Source organism: Sylvia atricapilla, chromosome 5 (assembly GCF_009819655.1).
Source record: "Sylvia atricapilla isolate bSylAtr1 chromosome 5, bSylAtr1.pri, whole genome shotgun sequence".
NCBI lineage: Eukaryota > Metazoa > Chordata > Aves > Passeriformes > Sylviidae > Sylvia > Sylvia atricapilla.
Window position 1 is genome coordinate 53,150,575 of NC_089144.1, and position 27,571 is coordinate 53,178,145.

General features: G+C 38.0%; 1 protein-coding gene across 1 annotated transcript in view; it reads right to left on the reverse strand.

Moving 5' to 3' along the window:
• The window catches only part of PIK3C2G (phosphatidylinositol-4-phosphate 3-kinase catalytic subunit type 2 gamma), a 184,286-nt gene that overhangs the window by 56,808 nt on the left and 99,907 nt on the right, over positions 1-27,571 (reverse strand). Inside the window, exons 18-23 of the mRNA XM_066319528.1 lie at positions 23,542-23,722; positions 21,782-21,889; positions 19,437-19,529; positions 17,116-17,245; positions 14,973-15,109; positions 12,748-12,917 (exon numbers count right to left, since the gene is read on the reverse strand). Coding sequence (XP_066175625.1) covers positions 12,748-12,917; positions 14,973-15,109; positions 17,116-17,245; positions 19,437-19,529; positions 21,782-21,889; positions 23,542-23,722 — 819 coding nt within the window. The remainder of the gene's footprint in view (positions 1-12,747; positions 12,918-14,972; positions 15,110-17,115; positions 17,246-19,436; positions 19,530-21,781; positions 21,890-23,541; positions 23,723-27,571) is intronic.

Below are 27,571 nucleotides of genomic sequence, written 5' to 3' on the forward strand. Positions count from 1 at the left end.
TTATATTCAAGTGTGAGTGTTACACAGTTTTTTGTAGTTTTGTGATGTAGATCTCAAAGAACTACAAATCTGTGTCTTTTATTGATTTCTGAGAGTTCAGGTTTTCACAGAACCCTTTTTCACTCATTCATTCGTCTTTTATCTTGTTTTATCAGTTGTATTAAAAAAAAGTGTTAAATAAATTGATACAATTAGAATAATGAAATTCAATTTGTTAAAGCCCATAGGAAAGAGAGAGATAGAGAAAATTAATAACATTAACAGAATAGAATTCTGCCTTGGACAGAAGGCCAATTTAAATCCTGATTTGAAAACATTTTAGCATCTCAAGAATGTCTAAACCCCAAAATTGTTCTTGGGCTGAAATATCCCAAGTCAAAAACTATCGCTATAAAAATGATACATTTTGCTCAAAATTCATATTTGATTTCTGATGTCCAACTGCATCAGGAGACACAATTACACTATGAAAACACAGCCCTTTCTGAGCTAGTCCCAGTCTCCCACACTGAGCTACTTGAGCTGAAAATAGATACTGCAATCAGAAGTTACTTTACTGGAAGAAATATGGTGTTTAACATTGCTGGGTTGGGCTGTGGGCCAACTTCCCCCTAATGTAGTGACTGCAACATTAGTCAATCCTCTTATTGTTGCTAAAGGATCTGTGTGAATACACAACTGATATTTGAATATTTACATTACTTATAGTTTAATTTTACTTGTGGGATGACTGAAAGCAGTTTTACAAGGTTCTTGAATTTCTCAGTATCTTTTGTGAGTGTGTTGTAGGGCATCAGGCCAGTACTCCCTTGTCAACATGCAAAATATGATGTAGGAATTTGATTTCTCCAGGTCTGTTTAAGGCCTTTTGCTATCAGAGCCTCTCCCACAAGGCAAACCCTGCAACTCCTGGATGCTGAAGCTCCATTAAAGAAGCTGGCTGTTCACAAAGGGAACACTTTGCAATGTAAATTTAAAAAAACCAGTTCCTTACATAAAGCCAACTTTATAGAATATGGGAAACATGAAGGAATAAGACAGCCATTTCTCACAGCAGCATTAAAAAAATAAAGTTTCAGTGGGAAGAGATGCTTGAACAGAACATAAAAGATTCTGAAAAACCAATCGACAGGATGAATGTCTGTGCACAGATGTAAAATGTTCCTTGCTGTTTTCACAAACTCCTCTGGATAATAAAAAACTGGAAGGGACAATTCTCCAGTGAAATTACAGTCAACTCCAGTCACTGACCATCATGATGGGAAAATTTACATCAGCAAATAGAGGCTGTTTTATCCTCTAGAAGGAGAGAAACAATGTGTGCCCTGCTATTGCATGTACTACACATACCCTGGTGCTGAATTCCTGTATTTAAATCAGGACATCTTTAAAGGGCAGATTGTCAATATCACATTCTCTTCTAGCATTTATTCAGAAGATGAGCAGTGCATCCAAAGGCTGGATAACAACAGCCTTCACTTGGACCTCTACCTATCACACAGCTTGCTCACATGAGCTTATCGAAAAGTCACAAACATTAAATACTTCTTACCCTGAAACACCCTCAAGATCACAGCTAAGGCATGCGATACTTTATCTGAATGAGATCTTGGATGACCAATGACTGTGCAACAGCCAATGGGACAAGAGCCCCATGGCCTAAAATATATATTGGTACAACTTACTGCCTCCATCAAACTGAAGAAATGCCTGACATCGGTTTAAAAAAAATTGTTATGATGAAATACTTTCAAATAAAAGCCTTTTACTATATGTCTGTAGACCAAAAGATTTTTTTTCTTATTTATGATGTGCTTAAGAAATATGGACTTGAAGTATTGTTGAATGACCCCTATTGTGTAATTGTAATGTCTGGTACCATTATTTTTTAGAAAAGAAAAGCCTCACTGAGAGAACTAGTATGACTAGAGATTGACCAAAGATGTACAGCCAATAAACCCCCCAAAATCATTAAAGCTACCATATCACATCTTGCTTACTCTTTTCTTTCCTATTTTCTTTTTCTCCCACAAAAGCTCTAGATGAGATTAATGAACCCTTTGGTTTTATAGCAGAAATCGGTCAAAAAGGCAATACTCCTGTTTATGACAGAGTCTGATTGCAGTCCTGGACTTTAAAGACTAATACTTTACTATGGCTGTGACAAAAGAGTTTACTCAAGCCATTCAGTGGGAAACAAGGCTACTTTATGGAAGCTTTATTTATTTTTTTTTTTTGGGTACTTTTAGAGATTAAAGATCTTCATGGGAATGTGTTTTGCAGTTCCTCTGGAGATTATGGATGTTTGGATGATAAATCATGAGAGGGAAAAAAAGAAAGGAAACCTCAAGGAAATGAAGAGATCATCACACAAAAATAAACTTGGTCTGGGGTGATGGGAACATCTACTGGGGCTTCACTGTGGGATAGAATTATGCTGCATTCCAAGAAAACCAGTAAGAGCATCAGGATTTGTTATGAAACTCTAGATGTAAACCGATTAACAAAGCTAAATGGTTTTCATTTTTTCTACTCTGAATCTCACGGAACAGAATATTAAAGAATGATACACTGACTTCTTTTTATATTAAGTAGGGAAAACATATGAGATAACCAACAACAAATGACCTTTGCTCTGATCCAATCTAAGCTTCCCTATAGTGCAGTTATGGAAAAGTCCAAGTCACACACATGAATGCAATGAGATCAAATCTGTTGCAGTTCAAGTTTTCACACGGACAGTGTGTGAGAAACCACACAGAATTCTTTGCAATTTAAAAATGAGCTGCTCATCAGCAAAAACCCCCATATATTCCCTGACTGCTTTAAAATCATTTTGGCTGAGTCAAGAGTGACTGATAATATTCAGCATGACTATGTGGAATGTAGATGTATCCAATAAAATAGGAAAAGCTTTTAGGGAGTGCTTGACTGCTGACATCCTTTGCAGCAAAAGCCAAAAGCTTATTGAGAAACACAAAATAAATGAGCATGAGTGCTTATTTCTCTAAAGCCAAGCGAAAATACTTAATCACAGTAATCACAGACATTTGTAGACACAGTAAAAAACCATAATCAATGGCAATCTTTTTATATATTAAGTAATGAAACAGGGAACAACCACACAACACAATTCATCACCAGCAACCATAAAGAAATATGCCTGGACCACAGGAGAAACTCCATTTTTCTTCTTATCAGGACAAGATCATAAACATGCTTCTGGGTTTCTTATTTAGCCTATTCTCAAAGATTTTTATGATAGAGTTCTTTTCCAACCTATCAAATTTCTGTTTTAGGATGTCCTCTCATAGCAATTTTTCCCCTAATGCCTGATCTAACTCTTGCTCTGCTTTCATCTTATTTATTCTTGCTCTTTCCTGAGGGAACATGAAGATCCCATCTTCCTTAAAGCAGCCTCTAAAGTATTTGCAGATTATTACTATGTCTTTCCTCAATCTTCTGCACACAACTGCTTCCACCTTTTCTCATGTCTTGTATTTCAGATGAACTATGATTTTAATTGTTTTTTTTCTGGACTCCTTGCAATTTCCCTGGGTTCCTTATCTCCGTCTTTCTAAAAGTAAAACATTAAAAATATTCTAGGGGAAGTTTTCCCAGTGCAAAGAGAAACAAAATGATTACTTCAAATGTCAAGATTTTCTATCCAATATCATACATTAACTAATATTTGGCTGTGGAAAAATAGTAAAAACGGTTCTCAGATCCCTTTCTAAAAAAATGCTAATAGAAATTTTCACAACCAAAACCTTGTGCAAAGGGCCCCTACCAAAAATGAACAAACACATTCTCTATCTCATCATATTGGTTACTAATGAAAATACTGAAGGATGACACATATAAAGATGTTCCACTTTGCCTGTTTATTAGTTCATACCCTGCCAAAACTTGAAAGATGTCACTAAACTGGAGTGAGTCACCAACATCATGGTGGCACTTGCCTGTGAGGAAAGGCTGAGGAACGTGGGCTTGTTTACCCAGGAGATGAGAGGTTTTCAAGAGGCCAAAGAGGATTTTCTTGTGTCTACAGGAGGCTCTAAAACAGATGGATCCAAACAAGAACGAGAGAGAAAACTGAACCAGCTGAAGTTCTGACTTGCCAGAAGAAAAAAAAAAAAAAAACCAACAACAAAACCCCCAAATAAATCAAAAACTCCTCTCTGTGAGGAAAAGTAAATATTGAAACAGGTTGGAAGATTATCCTGGGAGGTTTTAAGACATAGCTGGACACAGCCTTGGGTAAACTGGTCTGAGTTTAGCACTGATCTCATTCCCAACACACAGAAAGTTTTCTGAATGCCTCAAGCATCTTTGGCTTAAGTAAATGACATATCCTGGACAATTAAAACTTGCATCTTATTATTTTTTACCTACATTCTTAAACTAAATGACCAGGCCTATACCAGGTTACATGGTTTTAACTCTATATTGTGCCATTTCTGCTGCTGTTTGCATTATCTACTGCAAAAAACGATTTCAAACTACAGAGCTGAGGTTTCATTTCTGATTGCAGTTTTACCCACAGTTTTTTTTTATATTAATGTTTGCCTTTAGAGGTGGAAAAATTAAAATAGAAAGAATTTTCGGAATTGCTTAGGTAGATAGTTCTTAAATTATTACGGCCTTATTTATTGATAAAGTTAATTCTTCTTTTATGTATATCAAGTTTGCTAATATTATTTTTTTTATTATCACAGCCTCAATGTACTCTATTACCATCTGTTAAAACCAAGAGGGGCAGTGCTCTGTATCTCTTCCATCACCCATTCCCCACCCAGGGAGAGCGATATCTTCTGTTAATGGGCCATCACTGCCTGACTGATAAAATGGCATCATCCCACTGGGAGATGCTCCACCAAGGGGGAGGAGCCAAGCATTCCTATCTGTATATAGTTCGAGATTTTGAGCTCCAGAGCAGCTTTTTCCACTGGATTCCCAGAGGAAGACTGGTTCCATCTACACCACCACTGGATCTTCAGAGGAGAACAACATCCTTCTATAGGATCACTGCTTCAACAGAACCACATCTCTCACTCCAGGAGTACTTCAGCCACCATTCATTCCTACTGCTACCAACACCCAGCCTGCCAATGTGGCAGGTTGTATTTTGACTCTGTCAGTAGTTTTTGGGTTTTTTTGTAATACTGCATTTTTATTTTTAATTTTCCTAGTAGAGAACTGTTATTCTTATTCTCATATCTATACCTGAAACCCCCTTAATTTCAAAATTATAATAATTCAGAGAAAGAGTTTACATCTTCAAGGGAGGCTCCTGTCTTCCTTTGCGGATACCCAACCAAGACATTCCCCCTGTAAACTAAGTCAGTGCAGCCATTCTTTTGTGTCCCTTTGCCTGTACAAAGTGCAAGGGAATGTGACAATTTAAATCCCTTTCACTGTGGGCCAGTGAGGGGGTAAATCATGGGGATTTGATCATACCTGGTCCCGTGGGATTGCTGTGCTGACAGTGCAGGTAACAGGGCTGTTGGCAGCTGAGCTTAGACACAGTCACAAGTTCCTAAGACAGTTTTTGCAGTGTGCTGCCAACAGGGACCCATCTGGAACCCTTCCATAGAGCAAGGAAATTGGCAAGGCTCATAATAGGAACACAGAAACTAGTCGGAGGCACCTCTGGATGAATTTCAGTCTGGCTGCAGTGCTCAGCCTCTGCTGCAGTCTCCAGTTCTGCTGCAGCCCAAGCACAGAGTTTCACAGAATTTCAACCCTTCCCTGCAGTTAGCTGATGGTGCACTTTGGAAGATTCCTAAAAAGGTATTCCCTAAAAGAAGATTTGCTCTGCTATAGGAACATACTTGTCTTGGATAGTGCCAGAACATGGGATCTTCATGTTCCCTCAGGAAAGAGCAAGAATAAATAAGATGGAAGCAGAGCAAGAGTTAGATTAGGCATTAGGGAAAAAAAATTGCTGTGAGAGGACAACCTAAAACAGAAATTTGATAGGGTGGTTGAAGAACTCTATCATAAAAATCTTTGAGAATAGGCTAAATAAGAATCCCAGAAGCATGTTTATGATCTTGTCCTGATAAGAAGAAAAATGGAGTTTCTCCTGTGGTCCGGGCATATTTCTTTATGGTTGCTGGTGATGAATTGTGTTGTGCTGTTCCCTGTTTCATTATTTAGTCCTGTTGCAAACATTGAGTGATTAGGAAGCACCCCTGTGTCCAGCTAAGGCCCTTTTTGAGCTGAGCTGGGCTCCTCTGTTCCAGCAGATACAGATAAAGCAGCCTGCACTCAGCCACCAGCAATCAGACTGCAAAACAACACCGAGGTGGAGCTCAATCCTTTCTACACTTCACCTTCAATACTCATTTCTGACAGTGCTCAGTGCAGCGTTCCCAATGCCTTATACCATTTTCTTAGACTATCAAATTTTCTGTGTTTGTTAGAGTTTATTACTAACCCTATTGATAAACCACTGGAGAGTTCATTCACAAGGAGATTGGAGCAATTCCTCTTATTTACAGAGATTGTTGGACAATTGCTTTTTGTGTCCTGACTGGCCCTAAGCAGTGAAAAAGATTCTAAAACTGAGACCCAAATGCTGCCCTAAAAGAAATAGAACAAGTAGGGTTACATGCCCTAGCCATGGAATATTCAGCTAACAGGGCTTTTCAGTATGAGATAGATATTTAGAAAACACAGTAATAGATGGTTGCAGGGCATTTGTATATCACCAGGCAAAGCAGAGAAACAAACCAGTGATGAAGAAACTGAGTTGCAAAGAAATTCCTCGGGGAAGGGGATGAAATCCTACATGAATTAAATACATCAGTATGCTTTCCAGTTAAGGATGAAGGACAAAGGCATAGTGTGCAGAACAAGCAAAAGAAAAAAGAAAAAAAAAAAAAAAAGACCAAGAAACAGAGATTAATTTAAATGTGCTAGATGTATACTTGACTGTGTGAGAACAGCTTCCCCTGAATATAAATGTACATTCAAGTGCATGTGAGAACAGCTCCCTGGAACATAAAAAAGGGTATAGAAAGCCTTCAGAGAAAGGGGTGATTCAATACAATGTTTCTGATGGGAGCAGGGAGGAGAAAATACACATCTCTATAAACAGTTACACTTTGAAAAGCATAACAAATAAAACCATAATCAAAATGGACAGTGTTGAAATGGACATGATGTCTTTCCCCCCCTCTTTGTTCTGTTTTATTGTTAAACTTCCTGGCTCTAGAGCCATATTCTACAAAACAATCACAGGGTGGCTGGTAGAACAAGAAGGAGGGAAGAGGAGAGAGGTGGGGAATTTGATAGGAACTCACATAAATACCTCATGTGCAGCCAATCTCCCAAAACAGAAGGAATTCTGCTGGTGGCTCTGGAACCCTCAAGCAACTTCTCCAGCCCACATAATTATTAGCAGGAATATTTAGTCATTTCTTCAAGAAAGTGAAGATAGGAAAGCAGTTTATGCCACCCTTGGAGTGAAGGAAAAGCCAGGCAGGGTTCTGAGAGTTGCAGCAGACAAGAGCTGGTTTCCAAGAAACTCAGTTCAACAAGAAGAACAAGGCTCTTGCATGAACAGAACTGGATACAGTCAAATCCACACAGACACTGTATGGAAAAAACAGTGCCATCCCTAATTGTCTGGCTACTTGGAAAAGGATAACCAAAAAATTGAAGATATTGAAGTGGGCAGTGGACATAATTGACTTTGATTTCAAAGCACTTCAGATGAATTTCCTCCACGAAATTAAACTATTACTGAAAAAAAAAGCAAAAAACCAAACAAAAACCCCCAAGCAAACAAAACAACAACACAACCCACACAAACAAACAAGCAAAAAACCCAAACCTCAAACAAACAAACCAACCAAACAAAAAACCAACCAAAACAATGGAAAAGGGCAAACTATGATTCAAGCTCAATAATTAGAGAAAGCACCAGGCCAGCAAGAATAAACCCTTAGCCCTCAGGGCAGACAATTGTTCATGCGTCCTCAGACAGCTCATGCTTCCGCTGTTCAATTTGGGACAGCTAGAGGCACTCAACTTTCAAAAGGGATGGATTTTTTCCCTGATAAATTCAAGCCCCTTTAGGCCTTTTCACCTTGAAGATGATGCTGTTTCACTTACAGGTTTTTGTGCATATTTCCCCTTTCATTCTTTATGTGGATGGCAATCTTTAAACACTTGTATAATCTTGTTAAGATAATTTGTGCTACTAAGGTGCTTTAAGTCATGAAATTAAATCTTTCCAGGGTTGCAGTCAGAGATTTTTGGAGGGTGGCATACAGGAAGTGCTGAAAGCGAACAGTGGCACAGAATTAGGAGTTACCATTTCACAGAAACTAACAAACCCAGATCCATGGTGTCAGAAAAATAAATATAAACTGCAGAGAGTGAATTAATAATGAGACATACTGAAAATTCCCACTGAAATCTTTCAGCATCTAGTACAAGTTGGTACAAGTTTTCATGCACAAATTTAGAAAACAAAAAGTAATTATACTTTTAAGGTTTTAGTTTCAAGTTTCAGACTCTATACGAGTACTCTAAATAAAGTTTTAAAAGGGTAAAAATAAAAAAGTAAAATGTATTATTCTTGAATTCTTCCTTCTTCCCCATTTTTCCTTTTATTTTTTTGGAAAAAAGATAACAAATGCTGATACAACTTATTTTTCCATGTCCATATGCCAACATTTCTGTTTTAGAAAGAAATACCAGAAAAAGACTTTTTTCTTAAATCAACACTTTAGTGAGACAGTAAGACACATTTTAGGTTTCTAACACTAAAAATGAAATGTGTTACTTTCAAAATAAAAAGAGGCAGTTCTACATTTCTATATATTCAGATGTTCTAAAATACTTCTCAGTATAATAAAACACCAACCTAGGAAGAAAGTGTGGGAAACATAATTTTCCCATATTTTTGAAACTTCCCTAATAACTGGAATTTCCCAATGGAATAGTTAGGCTGTCTCTAGTAATTAACTTTGTAGAAGAAAACCAGCTTAGCAGATTTAAATTCTGGGAAAACCATGCCAAGAGCCAGGATTAGTTTGGCAAAGAGACAAGAGGGTCTGTGTGATTCAGACCAGGGAAATGAAAAGGGCCAGTGAGTGCTGGAGGTAATCGGGATCACTGGATATTTAAAGAAAAGAATGGGCACTGATGGTATCAAAAGGTGGATTTACAGTGTGCCATGAGCTGCACCACTTTGTGTCTTGCCACCAAGTCTCACACTGCACATCACTGAGTGAAAAATTGTAGATGACAGTGCTGGAAGTGACTGGTAGTGGGGAGGATGCAATTGACTGCTGAATTTTGGATTAGTTCAGTTAGCACAGGATTTAAATAAATCTCTTGCTGCTTAATTCACCAAGGAAAGAGTGTTCAAATAGAGCTGGTCAGAGCTGAAAGGAAGAAAACAAAGGCAAGCAAAGTATGGCAGATAAAACAAGAGCCAGGCTCCTTTTTCCAAACCCCTTGTTGACTGACCTGGTCCTGGATGATTATCTGGATGAAATTACACCTATTTACATGTGAGTGGGTCTGAGATGATTACCACAGGGCACTCAATAGATGAAGAATAAGACAGTCACATGGAGAAATCAAACAAGAAAAAATCCTTTGTACAATTTGAAGTGTACCTGCAGACTTGACTGTTTTGGGGGAATGTAGGGTCAAAAGTGGAGGCTGAGTTAGAGAACGAAAGGAGCATTTTATTATTGCTAGCAAAAGGTATCATTCAGTGTGATTAAAAAAAAAAAAAAAGAAAGAGAAGATAATGAAACCTCATGGTTCAGTAGCAAAGTTCCCTATGGGACTTTGGGAATAATTCTTCAGCCAAGCTCTCTGTTACTATGCTATCACTTAGACAGATCATAAGTCTCCCTCCAACACTTCTGAAATATTAGCTCTAGATCCAAGGAAGGATGAGTTATTAGTACTATTTAAAGTACTGACTGCACTGTGAAGGCACATGTAGAAAGAAAGTTCCTGATTCCTCTTCCCTCTCACACCAGGAAGAATTGACTTTTGACTTGGAATCAAAAGCAGATTTATTTGATATCATTTAAAGATGAGGAAAGGAATTAAAAAAGCTTACTAACCCCTTTTTACGGTCTTCACAGTCAGGAACACAAAAATGAACATGACTGGATAAATCATGTCCGTGTCAGCTTCAACAGGCTCTCTGAAGACTCCTATGGGCTGTGGTAGGAAGAGCTGCAGCCCATGTGTGGGTCCCTGAGCTGCCAAAACACTCCTTGCACTTCACTTCCATCAGAACAAGGGCTCCACGTGCAGGATGCTGCAGAAGGCCTATCCTCAGGAAGTTTTATGAAGAAATCAGATTTTTTTGTAGTGGCAAAAAACCACTCCCTGAGAACAGGAAATGGACAACGGTGGCCATTGGCTTGCAAAGTTCTGTAAGGAATGATTGTTTTATACACTTTGGGAAGGGACCCCTTGTCTGTACCCCTTCATTGATCTGCAGAGATTTCATTTTGCACTCACACAAAAAAGGTTCGCATGATGTGTGCAATCCCAAGTACAGGGGTTTGCATCAGGTGTTTTGCATTCTTTAAATCTTCTATAGAACCCCAGAAATGTATGCAGAATATCTAATGGACAACACCTCCCCAAGGGTCAGCACTCATAATTCTTAGGTTCGGCATCATTGTGCTGCTTTTTCTTCAATATTATTTTAGAATAGGATATTCTGGGAGTGCAAAACACTCAAATAAAAAAAAAATCTAATAAGAACTCAAATAAAAGTACAATATAAGAGCTGTTCAAGAAACCAGAGGCCAAACCTGTCTCAGGACATGCCTTGTGGGAATGAATAGATACAAATAGCACTGAGAGCTTCAAATTTTGAGAGAATTTGAAGTTAGTGATGTGTAAAAATGTCATATCCCTGTGTTTCTGTGGTACAAATAATACATTGCATTTCATGAAGGTGCATACAACTCCTGAGAACAATAGTCATTAATATTGTCTCACTAATACATTAATACTGTATCTGCTCAGTTACAGCTGGGCTTGAGGAAAATAATGATTATCCCATGATGTTTGCAACCTGCTCTTAGATGGAAGACCCAGTTTTCCTAAGGGATCATGAGGGCTTTCCATGAGTGGAGGTCCTAAATGTGTGATTTTATTGTGTAGTTTAAAAACAACACACTGCATTGAGAAACGGAAAAAGAGGCTGCTGTTTGTGGAAGTGACTATATTTTAAGTTTTCACAGACTTAATAAAAAGGTGTAGTATAACTGAGCTGTAAAACAGTAACATTAGTATCCATTTTTATTATTGCTATTACATCATTTAAATTTGGTTGGTGTGTTCCCTCTTATATTTGCTTCATCCTGTTGTTAACTCAAAGAGGTAATTTTTTTGTTTATATAAAAGCACTACTCAAGGAAATTCCTGCTAGGTTCCAATAGGAGTTTTGTTGTAGAGAAGGATACAGCACTTGACAAGGAGTGTGCATGAGTATGTTTTTATTACTCTGTTCTGCTTTATTCTTTCCACAGCAAATAAGGAGGATTAAGGGTGCATATCTTGAATGATGGATGATAATTCTAAGCACTGCAACTAAATCTTTTCACTGCCCGACTTAGAAGTGCTTATTATCCTCATCAACTTCCCTCATATCAATACTCCCATGCTGTTATGTCTGTCTAACACACTGAGATAGTCTAGAGCAGGCAAAGGCCAGCTTAACAAAATAAAACAAAAAAAACCCTAAAATAAAAACCAAACCAAAACAACCCAAAAAACCCACCACCACCAAAACCTCAAAAACCTCAACAAAAGAAAACCAACCAACCAAAAAAACCCCAACAGCAACAGCAACAACACACACACACACACACACACACACACACACACACACACAAAAAAAAAAAAAAAAAAAAAAAAAAATAGCTCAAACTTAATTTTGATACTTGTTCTGGAAATTTTTAGAAAACATGGATGAAAGACGTACACACACTACTCATCTTGTCACTAAAGGGAATCATTCATGCGTTCTTTACTCAGCTGTAACAGTTCGTTTCTGTTTTGGGCATACTGGCATTATCCTGACCTTATTCCATCTGAATTCATTCCAACATAATATGTTTACATTTGGAACTGGGATACATGATCACACTATGTGATTGATCCTTAGCATGACATAGCTACATTACACCTACAAAGGTAATCAGATATTTGCAAAACAACCCCTGAGCTCAGTGTGACTTGATGTGGAACTTCAAAATATAATGAAAAAGTTTGCAAATTTATCCATAGAGGCATAATTTAATTATTCTCCAGGCCTATTTGGAAAGTTTGTTTCCTTTTCTGAGAATGGGAAGAGAGTTGTCAGTTAGATAGAGATATGGATTTGGATCCATTTTAGGAAGCCTCCTCTGATGGGAAAAAGTAGCAAAAAACATCAGAATTCTTCTAGTCTGGTCAATACTGAATTACACCATTCAAATTCCTGAACAAACAAGTATTTACATTTTTCTTTTACACTGAAAAGGGCTCTCCAACATCTTTTAATCCTTTTTTAGTCATTCCTACACTTTTTATAAGTTTCAAAAAAAACCAAATATATGTTGTTTTGGAAAACACAGGAAGAAAAAAAAAAAAAAAAAGAAAGATTAATCTCATTTGTATTTTTTTTTTTAATGGGAGTTGATAAGGCTGTAAAATTTCAGACCACTGCTTTAAAGTTTACTCTGTGTTATTAAGGATACCAACCTTCTTATGCTTCCAAACATCTGTGCATGACCCAAAAATCTTCCAAAATCGATGTGGAACATGTGTCCAGCTTTTGTCAGCATTATGTTGTCACTGTGTCGATCACAGACTCCCAGGATGAAGGTAACAACACACCAGCCAGCACAGGAATAAAAAAAATTCCTTATGGCCTATAGAGTAAAACAAAAGCTCTTACATGAAATATCCAGATATATTTGTGATGCTAACAATATTTTAAAATGTAATTTAAAAATGCTATGCTTGTCAGTAAAATTTTATCCTGTTAAAATTTTGAAAAGAGATTCATGAGACAGGTCTGGGTAGGAATGGTATAAGGATGGCACTGAAACATTTCAAAGTTACAGCATAAGAACAATTTTATGTATGAAGTTTTCACCTTTTGTTCCAAAGATATCTGGAAATCTACAGAAAACTTTAAGGTGGAAGGTGCTTAAGAAAAAGAAAAAGAAAGTTTCTTAGCACGAAGCTGGCATTTTCTGTAGAGTGTTCTGCAGGTATATTGCAGAAACAACCGTAAGGAAATGTTTTGAAAATGCACGAATTCAACCATTTGCTTTGTAAAAAGGATGAAGGTTGTTTTACATTCACTGCACTGCTCTGTACCTACATGGATTTTTTTCTCCAGAACTCAGTCCATGTCCCATGAATCTAAATTTCAACATATACAATGTAATACAGAAACCCAAACCATCCTAATCTGGATCTTAATGGTTTTGGACAAAACTCACATTAGCCAAGACAAATGATTATTTAGGCTTTCAGGAATTCCCTGTAGGTGCAAGATGCCACCAGTAGTGACAAAGCTTGGGTCACAGCTCAAGAGTTGGCTGAATTTTATGTCTAACTGTGCCATTTACTCACTTTGATGACCTTGGATAAAACACTTAAACTTTCTGTGATTTTGTTCAACCAACTGTAAAATGAGGATATTAAAGCTTGTTCTGCATCAGTTTTCTGAGCATCTTAGATCCAGTACTGTGTGAGTAAAAAATTATGAAAGAGTAAAAAAAGATGAAGGTTCATTCACTAGCAAGCAGAAAGGGAATGCATAGTAGTAATTTTATGCATACCCCATGTAATCAGATCTGACTGCATTTCATATACTTAAAAAATTGGAAGAAATTTGGTAGGAATTGGTTTTTAGCATATTCCACATTAATGGTATTTCTTACAAACATCAAGAAACCAAGTTTTCAATCAATAACTAGCACTGCCTCACTTTTGAGTTGAAATGTTGTCTAAACCTCTACTATAAAAATGTAAACACACAAACTTGTAAAAAAACTCCCTTCTACCCAGGTTGTTCTTGTTTAATAGAATCAAGTGATAGACGAGAAATTCAAGTGTTCGTAGTCAAAATGTAGATGAGAAAATGCCTATGGAATAATTACAAATCACTAAAATTAACCAAACATATTTATAACATACATCTATCAACAAACAGCTATAAAAGCATTTCTTTCTCAGAGGGTTAAATACTCAAAGCACTCCTTTATATTTAACATTTTGGCCACTAATTTATTGTTTGGATGGAAAAAGGATTATAAAAACTGTCCCAGAAACAGAAAAAATTGAATTTTTTTTCAGGGGCTTCAGAACATGCTCGCCCAACAAGGAATTGATAGAAAGATTTCCTGGGAAAACCTTAACTTCTATAAATTAAATTTCCAATTGTTTGGGTTGTGCAGAACATCCAATTTCATAAAACCAGATGCCTTACATGAAATCCCTTGAGAACATGTGATATGAAAAGCATGATCTTCTGTATTTTGACTATGACTAGGTGGTTTGGATAAAACAGCTTTCTGAAACTCTAGGTATTGGCATAGTGGTTCCTAAATTACAGGAAATCTGCCAAGACTTTATGTGGTTTATACAAAAGAAAGAATTTAACGAGCTGGCCTGGAAAATATTTTTTTCTGAGTTCAAGACAATTTCTATTTCAATTTCTCTTCACTTTATTACTAAATTTTAAAATATTTCTATGACACATGTTTATAGAGAATGTAGTACCGTGCACCTGATAAAAAGCAATATTCCCTTAGATAGGGAGTGGCATTTAAGTGGATTCCCTGGTTTCTCTGCATGAGACTTGTTTGTCTCATGTCTGAGACACTAATTTTTGCTGCCTACTGTAATTTGGTTCTTTTTTTTCCCCTCATGGCATAGCATGGAATGTGTTATAAGCTTCATTATGATGTTACCTCTTGGTAACTCGATTCCAGAAGATGATGATGGCGAAACCATTTCTTAATTGTGTTTTCTTTCAGTGGTCCTATCAGTCCAGACTCCCTGTGGATCTTTGCTAGTGTGGTAGCATCTGGCACCATCTGTACCAGTCCTAATCAGATGGGAAAGAGTTTGCATGAAAAAATCCTCAACTTTAAAAACATAGGAAGACAATCAATGCATATTTACTGTTGTTTGATCATTCCATGCAGAAAAAAAGTCCCAACAAAACACATCATTAAAAGCTTAAAAATAATGAATGCAGCAGAAGATATAGAACAGTATTCTTTTACTCTTGCTCTTTGGAAATTAGAAATAAAGGGCACCAAGTGGAAAGGGGCAGTTCTGTGAAGGAGAAATAAAATCACCAATAACAATATTGTGGACATGACTGCCTCAATGTGCCAACAAGGTGGACAACTTAGTGAGATTCAAAACGGGTAGAATAGGTACAAAAAAAAAAAAAAAAAAAAAAAAAAGTAGGATCAGATATTTACTAATATATAAAAAGGTGCTTCATGTGTATTTTTTGTCTAGAAAGGTGCAGAAATTATTTTGGAGGATGTAATGCTGATCACAGCTTGGAGGAAGGGCACTGGGTAATGTAGAAATTATGATTCTGTATGTCACAGACTGGGACTCTACAGTGCAGGGAGAAGCCCAAGCATTTTGCAATGCTTCACTTGAATCCTCTGTCTCTACTGCATGCACTTAATTCCTTTTTTTGGTACTGAGACTTGGCTTTCCAGACTTCTGTGCCTGCCCCCATGTGCGGTCCCCCGGCATGTCACACTGCTACTCTGCATTACAGGGAGGAGTTTCTCTAAGAATTTTACTTGGTTTCTCTACGAATTCTAATTCTCTAAGAATTTTACAGGCTCCTCTACTTCACCATGCCTGGAAAGTGGTATTCTACAAACACTTTATTCAGTTTTCACCAGATTTCAGTGAAATTTCTCTGTGTTTGCATGACCATGAAATTACCATCTCCCTTCCCCCTTGTGTGGGAGAGGTGGCCATGGAGTCAGTCATTAGGGCTTGGAAAATCTGTGTACCCAAACTTCCCAAAGCATGTGCCCTATGTGACCACAGGCATATCACTTGTCCTTTATCCTTAATTATTAACTGTAAATCAATTACCTTAACTCTCATGTAAAATCATAAGGAAAGACATCTGGAAAAGCTATGAGACACTGAGGGTTTTTTGCTGCTAGAAGGAAGAGACTGTCAGGGAGAGAATATTATTTGCAGACAATCCCTGTATCTCTCTTGGCAAACATCAAATTAAGCGTCAGTGTGTAGAAGAGTCTATATATCATGTCATGTCCAGAAATAGTATTCTTGTATTATCTGCCTTTGAAGCAAAAGCTTTCAAGCTTTGACGCCCATCCCTACAAAGAAGGGAAGAGTTTTTTCCAGGTCACCACAACCACATGCCTTATGCCTGAACTCATCTGTTCTTTTCTCTTATTTCCTTTAGATCATTCATCCTCTCTCATGTTCACTTTGAGGCTCAGAAAGCAATGATTTTCTTTTAATTTTTTCTATTCTAATAGCTGCGGTACAGCAGGTAATCTGGATACATCAGCCTTCTATTTGAGCTAGGATTATTTCCAGTAGAAGATTTGGTCAGGGAAATATAGCCAGCTTACTGCTGTCAGCAGATTTCTACAGCAAGCAATTGGTATCCCTGCTCCAGCTTTGCTATAACAACCATAAAAGAGAGAAATAGAGCTTTCAGATGAGTCAGGCCTGCCCTAAGCAACATAAATCACAAGAATAATATTTCAAAATCAACAGCACAAAGCTGTCATCACTCGTCTGCAGGTACTTTCTGTAGCCACATGCATCTAGGCTCATTTAAGCATCTATGTAGGACTATACTGGATTAAAACTCCACTAGCTATGGCAAATTTTCTTTAAAGCCCTCTTTTTAATATATGAATCTAAGAATGTTTTTTGCAAGATGACAATGTTGAGGCTTTTGGAAAATTCTAGCCTAAGTTGCTGCAAAATCCAAAGAGTTCTAGAGTGGCAGAATAAATAAATTTTATATGCCATTGTTTACATGAAATATGAATAATGTAATACAAGCTCCTTTTATAATTTAAGACTGACCTTGTCCTTTCCCTGTAGATAAACACCTATAAATGATCATTTGCATATCCAGTCCCTCTTGGAGCCAAATGCTGTCCATCACTCGAATAATTTGCAGAACCAACATGTCTTGACGTAGATCATCACCTATCTGTGAAAATTGCACATGAAATTCAGTTTTCTCCTTCAATACCAAATAGAAATAATGTCCTGTTTAATTGGGACTTTTTTGCCCAGCAAAACAGCTACATTAATTTCAGTAACTTTATTATGTTTTTCTTCAAAGTTCCTACTTACCTTTCTGTATCAGAATAGGACTGAGTAGATGGCACAGACAACAACAGCAGTTTTGGCAGCCACTGAGATGGTAACAAATGATCCCTGCTTAACTGTGGCCTTTCTGCTTATTATTCCTATGTAATTATTAGAGTTTGAAAATTTAATCCGGAGGTAGGATCCTAATTTAGTTACATTTTAAAGTCTACTTAATGCTGGATCCCTTTGCACAAATGACAGTGTTTGTCTAACATTAAGCCTCACAACTTGGTATTTGCAAGGGAATTTTATCACGAATTTACATTTTATCCATAACGTGATTCATATTCAGCTCCAAGCAGTGATGCAGTGATGACCCCTCTCCCCATGGAGTTAGTCAAACAATAATCTCAGTGAAACAGGCTTTAATTGTAGCCACAAGAATTAATGAAGAGATTATTTTCAACCATGGCTGAATTAATGGCCTGTGAAAACAACAGTGCTGATCTTTTGTTTCCTCCCATCCCATTCCACATAAAATACATAACTTTTACTGGTATTTTAAGTGCTTTATTCTTTCATTACATTCTTTCTACGCAAGCATTCCTATCTACAGACATTTACTGCCAGGAAATAAATACTTGAGGAGACATAAACTCGTCTTAAAAAGACAAAATATCTGAATCAATTTCTCTCTCATCGAAAGGTAATCTTGACTCCAATTAATTCTTCTTAGAACCTGAAAATGCCAAAAAAATCTTATTCTCTGCACTTACCTTCCCTCAGACATACAGTGGGAAGACAATTTAGTAAGATACCCTTATCATTTATTGTGCTTATCATTCATGTGTGAGTTATCTGTCATGAATAAGCAATGGAACTATATAGTACAAGTAAAAGGTATTCTAACACAATCTGTCCCTGACAGGAGAAGGTGACAGCAGCTATAATACTTCTACAGCAACTGGACAATGAGTTGGTTGCTGAACATTATTAGGCAGAAAAAATCGCTTGAGCAGAAGCAATGCAGTTGTTTTAAAGCTCCATGAGCAGGTGTTTGTTCAAGTAGGTAGTAAGGTGATACTTCATACTGAGTCTCAGATGAAACAGCATATGAACCAGGTTTCTAAATGTTCAGAAAAACTTAAAATTGCTAATTTCTCCCCTTAGTAGGCCTGGAAAGCATTCTTCTATTTCTGATAAACACAGCTGCTCTAAAAGGCAAGTTAATTTAAGACAGCATAAAATCTATTTTTTTAAAAAAATTACTTATACCACTTTTTTAGATTTCTCATTTGGAAAATGATTTTGCAAAGTATCTAAGAGTAATGCCATTGGCAACCAACCATTTTGTATCCATCATCCATTTTAAGAACATTTGTTCTCTAAAATCAATATCCACTTTTAAGGAAGACTTTTGCTCTTTTGAAAGAGAACTAACTTAATGCATGTATTGTCTTTTGTGAATAGACTTTTCTGAACTCTGAAGCATTTCTAGGTGACAGCTACAACATAAAGCAGAGTTTATTTTGAATCAGTTTCTCTAAGTAACTCCAATGAGACAGAGCTCCTCTGCTATCTCCTCCATCTCCATCTCCATCTTCCTCCATTCCAGCATGCTGGCTGATAGGGCAGAATTAGGTTTGTGTGGCAAATGAAGCCTCTAACACTTTAGTATTTTGATTTTTTAGAGACATATGGACAAGGCTGAGGGTTCAATCATTCTGATCTATCTTTTCTCTGAGAGTTGGCCACTGATCTTTATGTTAGTAATAAACTAGGTTTAAAACATGAACTTTATATTCTAGTCTGGTTGTCTTCACAAGGAAAAAAAAATAAAAAATAAAAAAACAACAACACAAAAAACCCTGCCATAATTTGTTTGATTATCTGTTAATGAAAAAGGCGACACTTTAGTGTATTGCCTCAAAATATTTCATTAAAAGTTTTAGTGTCAAAAATAGTAGGGATAAACAAGCAGCAGAGCTAAATCAACTATTCTTGGACTCAAGATTTAAAACATAAATGAGGTGAATTTTAAATGATCATTTTCCATACCAAAAGACCCGAGGATTAGAGGAACATACCTTAAAAATAACATTGATGTTTGCACTTGGAGCATTCGCATTGATGAAAGAGATTTTTAAAGGAAAAGCATTGGACGTAAAATAAGAACATGACTGCAAGGGAAAGAAAGATGAGACAGAAGAACAACAGTGTCACAAATACAAAACACCAGGCCAATACAATACCCCTGAAAAAGATCCCAGCTTTAAGCATTTCTCAGTAGCAGTGACAGTAAAAATAAAGAATTCTTGATATTATTGACTGTTTCATTGGGTCTGAAAAACAAGAAATTATTTTCCCCAGACAACCTGCTTCACTTAAATATCAGACCATATGAACAGATAATATTTTATGTACTAATTGTTTTTCTTCATTTTCATCCAGGCCTATCAACAATAAGCTTTGCCTGGAACTGGGGATGAATTATATAAGATTGATCTAATGAGTCTTAAAGCATTGAAAAGCCTTTGGTCCCATTGTTCTCTGAAAGAACCCCAGCCCTGCCCAATCAGACATGGAAGCAAAGAACCTGCCAATTTCTTTGATGGCCTCACTCTGGCTGAGGACACAGAAAATTTTGAAAATCATGCTCCATTTTAGGTGGAATTTATCTTAATTAAGCACAAACTCCGACTTTCATGCTCTACAGCTCCTTCCACCTGAGGATCTCAAAGGACTTCAAAAAGCATTAATGAGCCAAGCACTGCAAATCCTGTGAGAATTTATGGTGGAATTATCACCCTCATTAAAAACACCCAAGGAAGGGTGGCAGGGAAACCCCTCAACACCAGCTAAAGACAATGGTGAATTAATGGGCTGGTTCCTGGAAATAATGAGCACCCTACAAGAGCTGCTGCTGTCCTTACAAGCTGCACTGTGAGGGAGGTTAATTCGAGCTCCACCAGACACAGCTGTCTGCCGCTTTTCATCTCAACATCTCAAAGCATGACACCAGCATGCAAATATTGTCTCAGCCACACCAGAGCTCTGTGATGGGCCAGAGCCATTATCAGCCATGAGATCCTGCCCCCCCCCTACAGAATTCTGCCCATGGAAATGTCTCAGTGAGTGCTTGAATTGTTCCTGTGGGATAATGCAGCTCTGATAGAGCTGGGAGCTGTGCTTGCTCTGTCAGTTTGATTTTTCCAGGAGTAAAATCAATAGATGACACCAAAATGAATTAAATTTACGTAATTATAAGCACTTAAAAGTCCTAATTTGCATGATTATACTGACGTACAGTCCAATCAAGAAACTACATGTATTTATAGAAGGAAAATGGCCTATAATGATGCTATAAGAAAAATGAAAAAAACCCTGCACCTCTTCAGATATTACATTTAAACATTTTTCTGTCTGTCCAGCCAAGCTGGTACAGTATAAATGGCATGACTTTATGGTGAGATACCTCTCCATTAGTCATTATTTCCAAAAGCCTGAAAGCAGGGAAAGGCAGCAGGCTTCAGATCCTTCTGCCTTGTGTCACACACAATTTGCCCAAGCCTGTGGGGTGCTGGAAGACCTCAGTTCTCAGCCAGATCAAGGCTGAATAGCAATTACTTGGAGAAACACAGGTCAGAGGCAATTGGAGGGATCAGCACCTCTTAGAATCAGGTCTACTATGGATAATGAGCCAGAGAACAAAAATAGAGCACAAATTGCTGTAATTAGGAAGTTACAACCGATAATATATATGTGGCTGTTCAGGTTTGGTTTTTTTCTTCATGCTGGATACATTTTCCTTCTCTGGAGATGAATCAGCTTACTCCTGGCATTATATTGTTTATGAAAATATTTCTGAGCAAGGAATAACTGAATCTTAGTGCTGCAGTCAAAGTCAAGTAACACTGAAGAGCATTGCTGTTTCCTTTATCCTTAAGTAATTTTTAATAAGGGTCGTAGATACAGATAAGTATGTGTGAATATTTAATATTTTAGCAATTCTCAGTCAGTTCAGCAAACAGAGAGCTGGCATCAGAGTTTTTGCTGCTCCCATACCTAACATAGGAGACTCTTGGATGGGAAAAACTTGTCATCAAGGGCTACCTGGTGGGGACCACGTCCCAGCTTCCAGCTGCCCTTGCCAAGTCCAACACCATGGCAGGGCAGGTGAGCTGGGAATGGGCTACTCAGAACTGGAATCTCTGCCTGGAGTGACAGACATGCAGCACCTACCCCACCCTTCCTGTCACCTCTGCCTCAAGCAAAGGCTCCGGGTTTGAAGGATTTAAACTGGGCTGGATTTAAATCAATCAGATGATTTATGCTTTATATCAAAACAATAATTTCCCGTCAATGCAGGCATTCTCTTTTTCTCCCCTTCATACTAGAAACCAAAATTGACAATGTAGTTGATCACACTTACATCTGCCTCTATGCCTTGGACAACAAGTGCAGGGTTCAGGGGGAGCCGGCAGACCTTCACCTCCTGGAAGAACTGCTGAAGTCTGCAGAGCTCCATCTTTAACACCTCCTGCAGCACGTGAGCAGTCATGGCAGCATGAAAGAACAAGAAAAAGCAGCTTTTTATTTATTTATTTATTTCAATTTTTTAAAGCTTTTTTTTTACTGTCTGTCTGTACTTTAAACAAGCAATGCAATTTCTAGAGCTGATAGCATCCATGAGGCCTTATAACAGCTAATGAAGTCACGCTGGGGTATTAAAAAAACCCCTGTAATTTTACTCCACTTGTTCTGCTTGCTAAAGCAGAAAAAGTAGAGTAAAGTGAAAACAAAAAGCAGATGCCTTTTCTGCCTAGATGTGCTACCACCTCGCACTGCCCCATAGGTTCAGATGGAAAGAGTCTGTTTCCAATGGCATGGAGTGACAGAACAAGGGAGAATGGCTTCAGACTGAGGGACCGTAGGTTTAGATTGGATGCCAGAAAAAAATCTCTGCCTCTGAAACCAGGTTGGATAGGGCAATCTGGTCTACTGGAAGGTGCCCTGCCCATGGCAGAGGGTTGGAACTAGATGATTTTAAGATCCCTTCCAACCCAAACCATTCCGTGATTATGATTCAATACCCTTCATTAGGGGTTGATTAGCCTTGTGTTGCTGTGCTGTGTCTCATGGGTTTTTTTGCCTTCCCTAAGATCTTCCCAACTTGTTGCTTGTTGCCTCAGCACTGTGATCTCCCTTGCCGAACTCTGTTAACTGCAAGGTTTGGGAGCTTATCAGTATCATAGTAACTGCAGCCTTGAGATTAATCTCTAAAATCTGAATTATGCATCGGTGATGTATAATGTATTACTACTATTTCTTTTTCTTTACATGGATTTTCCTTTTGCAAATATTTTTGTCTTTTTACTTCCATGTTTGCTTTGCTGCTCTCAGTAGCAGCACTGAGGGTTTTTTGAGAAACCCTTTGAAAATCTTTGAATCCTTAACAAGGTAGAAAGATTCATGATATCATTCATGATAACCAGCAGTGGCAAATATATTTTTATTTGGCTTTCTGCTCTGCCTTGCTGAGATTTCAACAAGAAGCAGTTTTACACACTAGGTAAGTAAGAGCAGCTGTTCTGGAAAATTAACAGTTCTGAATTGGAACTCTATCTATGCAGTATAAAAGCTGCACCTACTGGAGAAGACAACTGCAAGTTTCTACTGCCAAAGAGGTATCTCTGCAGATATGTGCTCAGTGTTCATTGCTGAGAGCTATATTTCAGACATTAATTACCTTCTACTCTGGTTGTCTTTGCTAAGAAATAAGGATATGTCCAGCCTGCCAAGAACAACCCTTAGCAAAGCTTTCAAGAAATACTACAGCTCTAAAGGAGTCAAATATTTTGGGATGAGGTGCTGAATGTGAGCATTCCTCTCAGGGAAATGATAATCAGCCTTGTTGCCATTATTTCTGGCCACCTCCAAGTCCATCTGAAAAACCACTGATGAAGAAATTTAATGTCTTAAAAGATCTGCAGTCCTCAAGAGCAATAGTGATGAGAGTTGTCCCATTAAATATCTATGTGTTACCTGTTTTCAGAGCAGAAAATAGTTATAAAGTTTAGTTAAATCTTTGGTTTATTTATGTAAAGGGTAATAAAGGAAAGAGGTGTTGCCCTAGAAAAAATAAAATTCCCCATAGAAACTTCAATGGAAGGGGCAGTATTTTTTACAAACCTTTCTTTTTGGGTCACTGGCAGTTTTCACTTTTGTGGCAATGTCTTCCAGAATTCTGATGAGTTTTTCTTCCTTAGAAAACTCATTGTTCAGGGCTTGTCCAACACAGAATTGGAGAGCAGCCAGTAGTTTCTTATACCACATTCTGAAATGAACTTCATTCTGTGCATTCTTCAGCAGCCTGAAGGAAGGAGAAGAAAAAAAAAAAATCTGTGTATCTAAAAATGAATTTTATTATATGTCAGTTCTAGCAGGAGCAATAAACTCCAGACTAATCTACATTTGGTCACTTTGGGCAGCAGAGAATGAAAAAAAATGTTATTGCTTGTAGGCAATGAGACTCAAGTCCCATTTGATAACTAATGAAATTCCAAATGTGTTGAATAAACAGAAAACTGTCATTTCTTATTGTCATACATAGTGCAACATCTGTATTGCTTCTTATTTCTGCAAGTAAAGTTAACAAAGTGAAAAGAATTTGCATTATTGGAGTCCAGTGTGAAATATATATCTCTAAATAGTTTTTTTTTCTCCTGCCAGTTCATTTATACAAGCAAGCACATCTTGCAGCTAGGAGGTCCATTTAAAGACTGTTTTAGTCTGAGATGTGCCATCAATTCTAGAAAATGTCACTATTTCAAGCTGAGGAGGCATTTCTGAAATTTGCTATACTGCTAAAAAGAGTGAAATTAGCCCATTTTTATTCCTTTCTTTACTAGTAAGTGCTGGTCTAAAGCAGAACTCAGCTTTCAGTTCTTCTGAAGCCTGCAAAAACTTTGGAACTGGAGTTACTGCCAACATAAAAGTAAGAAATGAAACCAAACCAATACTCTTTTGAATAATAATCACTATGCAGTCTTCTCTAATTACACATTTATTTGGGTCAGAGAAGCTGGGGAGTTTAGAGGATTTTTTTTAGTTAATCAAATTGATCACCGGGAAATTTTTTCCTTATGCAGGCCAGAGGTTTTGTACACGGTTTGATTTTTTTTTTTTAAATGTAGGTGCTCTTGTTGTTGTTAACATCCTGCCCATTGCCTGGGATTTCCCTCTGCCTGAAGGACTGGTGAGCTGCTCTTTGCTTTTAGGTGAACTCTCCCCCTCACAGCTTCATCCTTAAGAACATCTCAAACCTTAAATTCCTTATAAATGTCTGCATCTTAATGTAGTTTCCCCTACCTAAAAATTAATGCTGCTTTTCATGTGACAGAAACCAGAGAAGCTCTTGGCTTTCAAGGCACATCACATGAATGAATATGTCACATATGAATGTGTCATATAACAAAAAGCAACAAGATGAAATTATTTGAAGCACTGATATTTAAGGGTGAAAAACTGTAATTCCTACAGACACTTCAACTCCTTCAAATAGTATATAAGGCATTAGAGTATTGCTACTGCAGCACAAGCCTCCTTTGGTGATGAGGGACCTTTCATGAAGAAATGATTTTTCTTGGCCCTCTTCTCCTATGTAATTCAAGGTGGAACAATATCACCTACTGGTTTCTGAAAGGCTTTCCAGTTACACAAAACCTCTGAACATCCGAAGATTTGAAAATCTTTAAAGAATGAGTGGTGTTTCTTTCAGAAATGCCTAGACATGAAAGAGAAGCGATATGAGGAGTTTATCATCAACACTCTCTGGAGAAGCCTGAAATGACTTTTTTTTTTTTTTTCCCCTTTACACTAGTAAAAAACAAATAATTACTTTCTGGATCCAAAGGAAATACAAGTTGTCATTGCAAAGCCTGGTGGAAGGCAAGCCTCAGCACACAGAGGCTGTTGTGCTCTTACCTTGAACCTTTCACAAACTGAGGAAGGCTGAGAGCACACGTTCACATGGCACTGGATAAACATATTCTTTCATATTACCATCAAAATTCCACAGGATGGGATCCATCTGCTTAAATGTCAACAACTCATGCCATTTTAGATATCCTAGGAAATCCAATTCCTCCAGCTGCTGCCTTGGAAGGTCATGGGTCTACTAGAGGCAACATCTTGTGTGCCGCTCCCATGCACATATCTCAGACTCCCTGTGCTCTCTAAAACAGCCTGTGTTTAGGGCACTGCATCACACTCTGCAGTGCCCTTTTAGCTCAGCTGTAGGCAAACCAGACCATTTAGAATAAAAACATACTCAGTCAACTTCAACAGCAAGTCAGTAAGAGGCTTGGTGATTATCTTTGAGATAAAAACATCACTGGTACAGTCCAAACTGTCACGTGGGCAGGAATTTTAGTTACCAAACCAAAGCTCAGCTCAACCTCAGTCCAGCTAAACAGCGCATTTTTCTTGGCACACAGTCAGATAAAATTTTTATTTCTGTCCTGCAAATACAAATGCACTAAAACTGTCACTGTTTTGAACTGGACATCTAATGCTGGTGCAGAGCCTTGTCTGCACTAAGGCTTGAATTGCAATCAGCTCCTGAGTATCTAAATCATATTCATTCACCTACTCCATTTTTAGTAGCACATATTTAGGGAATCCATAAAGGCTACCTCTTCATGTTTGAGATGTCCCTTTAATCCTCTCAGATATAGAGAACATTAAACCAGCTTTTATTCCCCTAAAATGAAAGGCTTAGGATTTCACATACAGGAAGTAAAATAGCAAAACCAAAATGGTTTACTATTTTAAACAGAGCTACTCCCTGCATAACACAGATCAATGCAGAAGATCCATTTTTTGATCATTCTTGTGGCTGACTGTTTACAGAAAATGAGCTTATATACACACATGATATAAAGAATTCCTTTTCCTCTCTGAGAAAGGGTTATGGGCTGGATTCAGAGAGCTTATGCATGAGTTATACATGAGAACAGAGGATGGATGTATGGAGTCTGAATCCTCTCATGTGTGGTTCTTGAGCCCAGTCTGTGGGGGAAGCTGAGGGAGTCATCATGATGTCACTGCTAAAATCCATGTCCCTGCCAGCACATGCTCAGCCTGAACACACAGAGCAGCTTCTGACAGTCCATGTACTTCCCCAGCAGCTCCCACAGGGCACCTGGGCCTCTACACTCAAAATATGTCAAGCAACTGGTCCGGCAGCATGGCCTCTTCTGCCTGCCCACTGGGGCAGGTGTGCTCCTAAAAGCCTGCAGACCTTCCTTTGCAAAATGATTTGTACTGACAGGGTCTGACTTTTATGCTCATTTTGTAAAAGCGGTCCCAAAGAGGATGCAAAGAGCAGCTTTTAATGTGATGACTCATTGTGGGCTTTCCTGAAATGCTTATTCGACAAATGAATGGAAATGTTGCAGCTCTGTCCTCCCAGCTTGCTGGCACACATTTCTTCACCCTGCCATGGTGAGAACTCAGCAGAGACAGGAAAATCTGCAGCTTCTGAAGCTGGAGAAGTGCTCAAGACACTAATGAAATTTTCAAGTTAGAACAGAATGCCTAGCTGAAACAGAGGAAGGCAAAATTGGAATGATTTAAACCCCAAGGCTGCCAGTAAAGAAGAATGTGAAGTTGATTTTCCCTGATAATTTTCACAGGATTTTGCAAGACAGAACTCAGTATAAAAGCTTGGCTTTATGCCAGGCCTAGATGGAGCATCTTGCTCCTAACAACAGAGACTTCCTTACTCTTCAGGTTCTGTGATTTGGAACAAGCAACCTCGTTCTCAGCAAGGCCTGGTGAGCTCAGACATTGTCCACAGGTCAAGTTGTGAAATTGTACAGAAGTAAGTTGACCTAAAATCTAGAAGTGTCAGGTACAGGGCAGCCTTGAAAGATGCTTCTGACTTCTTCAAGCAGCTGCTTCTCCTCCTTTCTGCACCTCCTGCTCCATGCCTGCAAGGTGGCTCCAGCCCCATTTCCTGGCACTCTCAGCTGCAGGTGTGTGTGTGTTTTCTACCTTTAGAAATGTAAGGGGGCTGAGGGATTTTTGCCACAGGGAAGAAAGAGAGGTGGAATTGAGTCAGGCTGCTGTGTCAGAGAAGAAAAACCAGGGCTAAACCTAGGAGCTATAGAGAAAAGGGTAATTAAGGGAAACGGAAAAAAAAAATAGGAAGGAGATT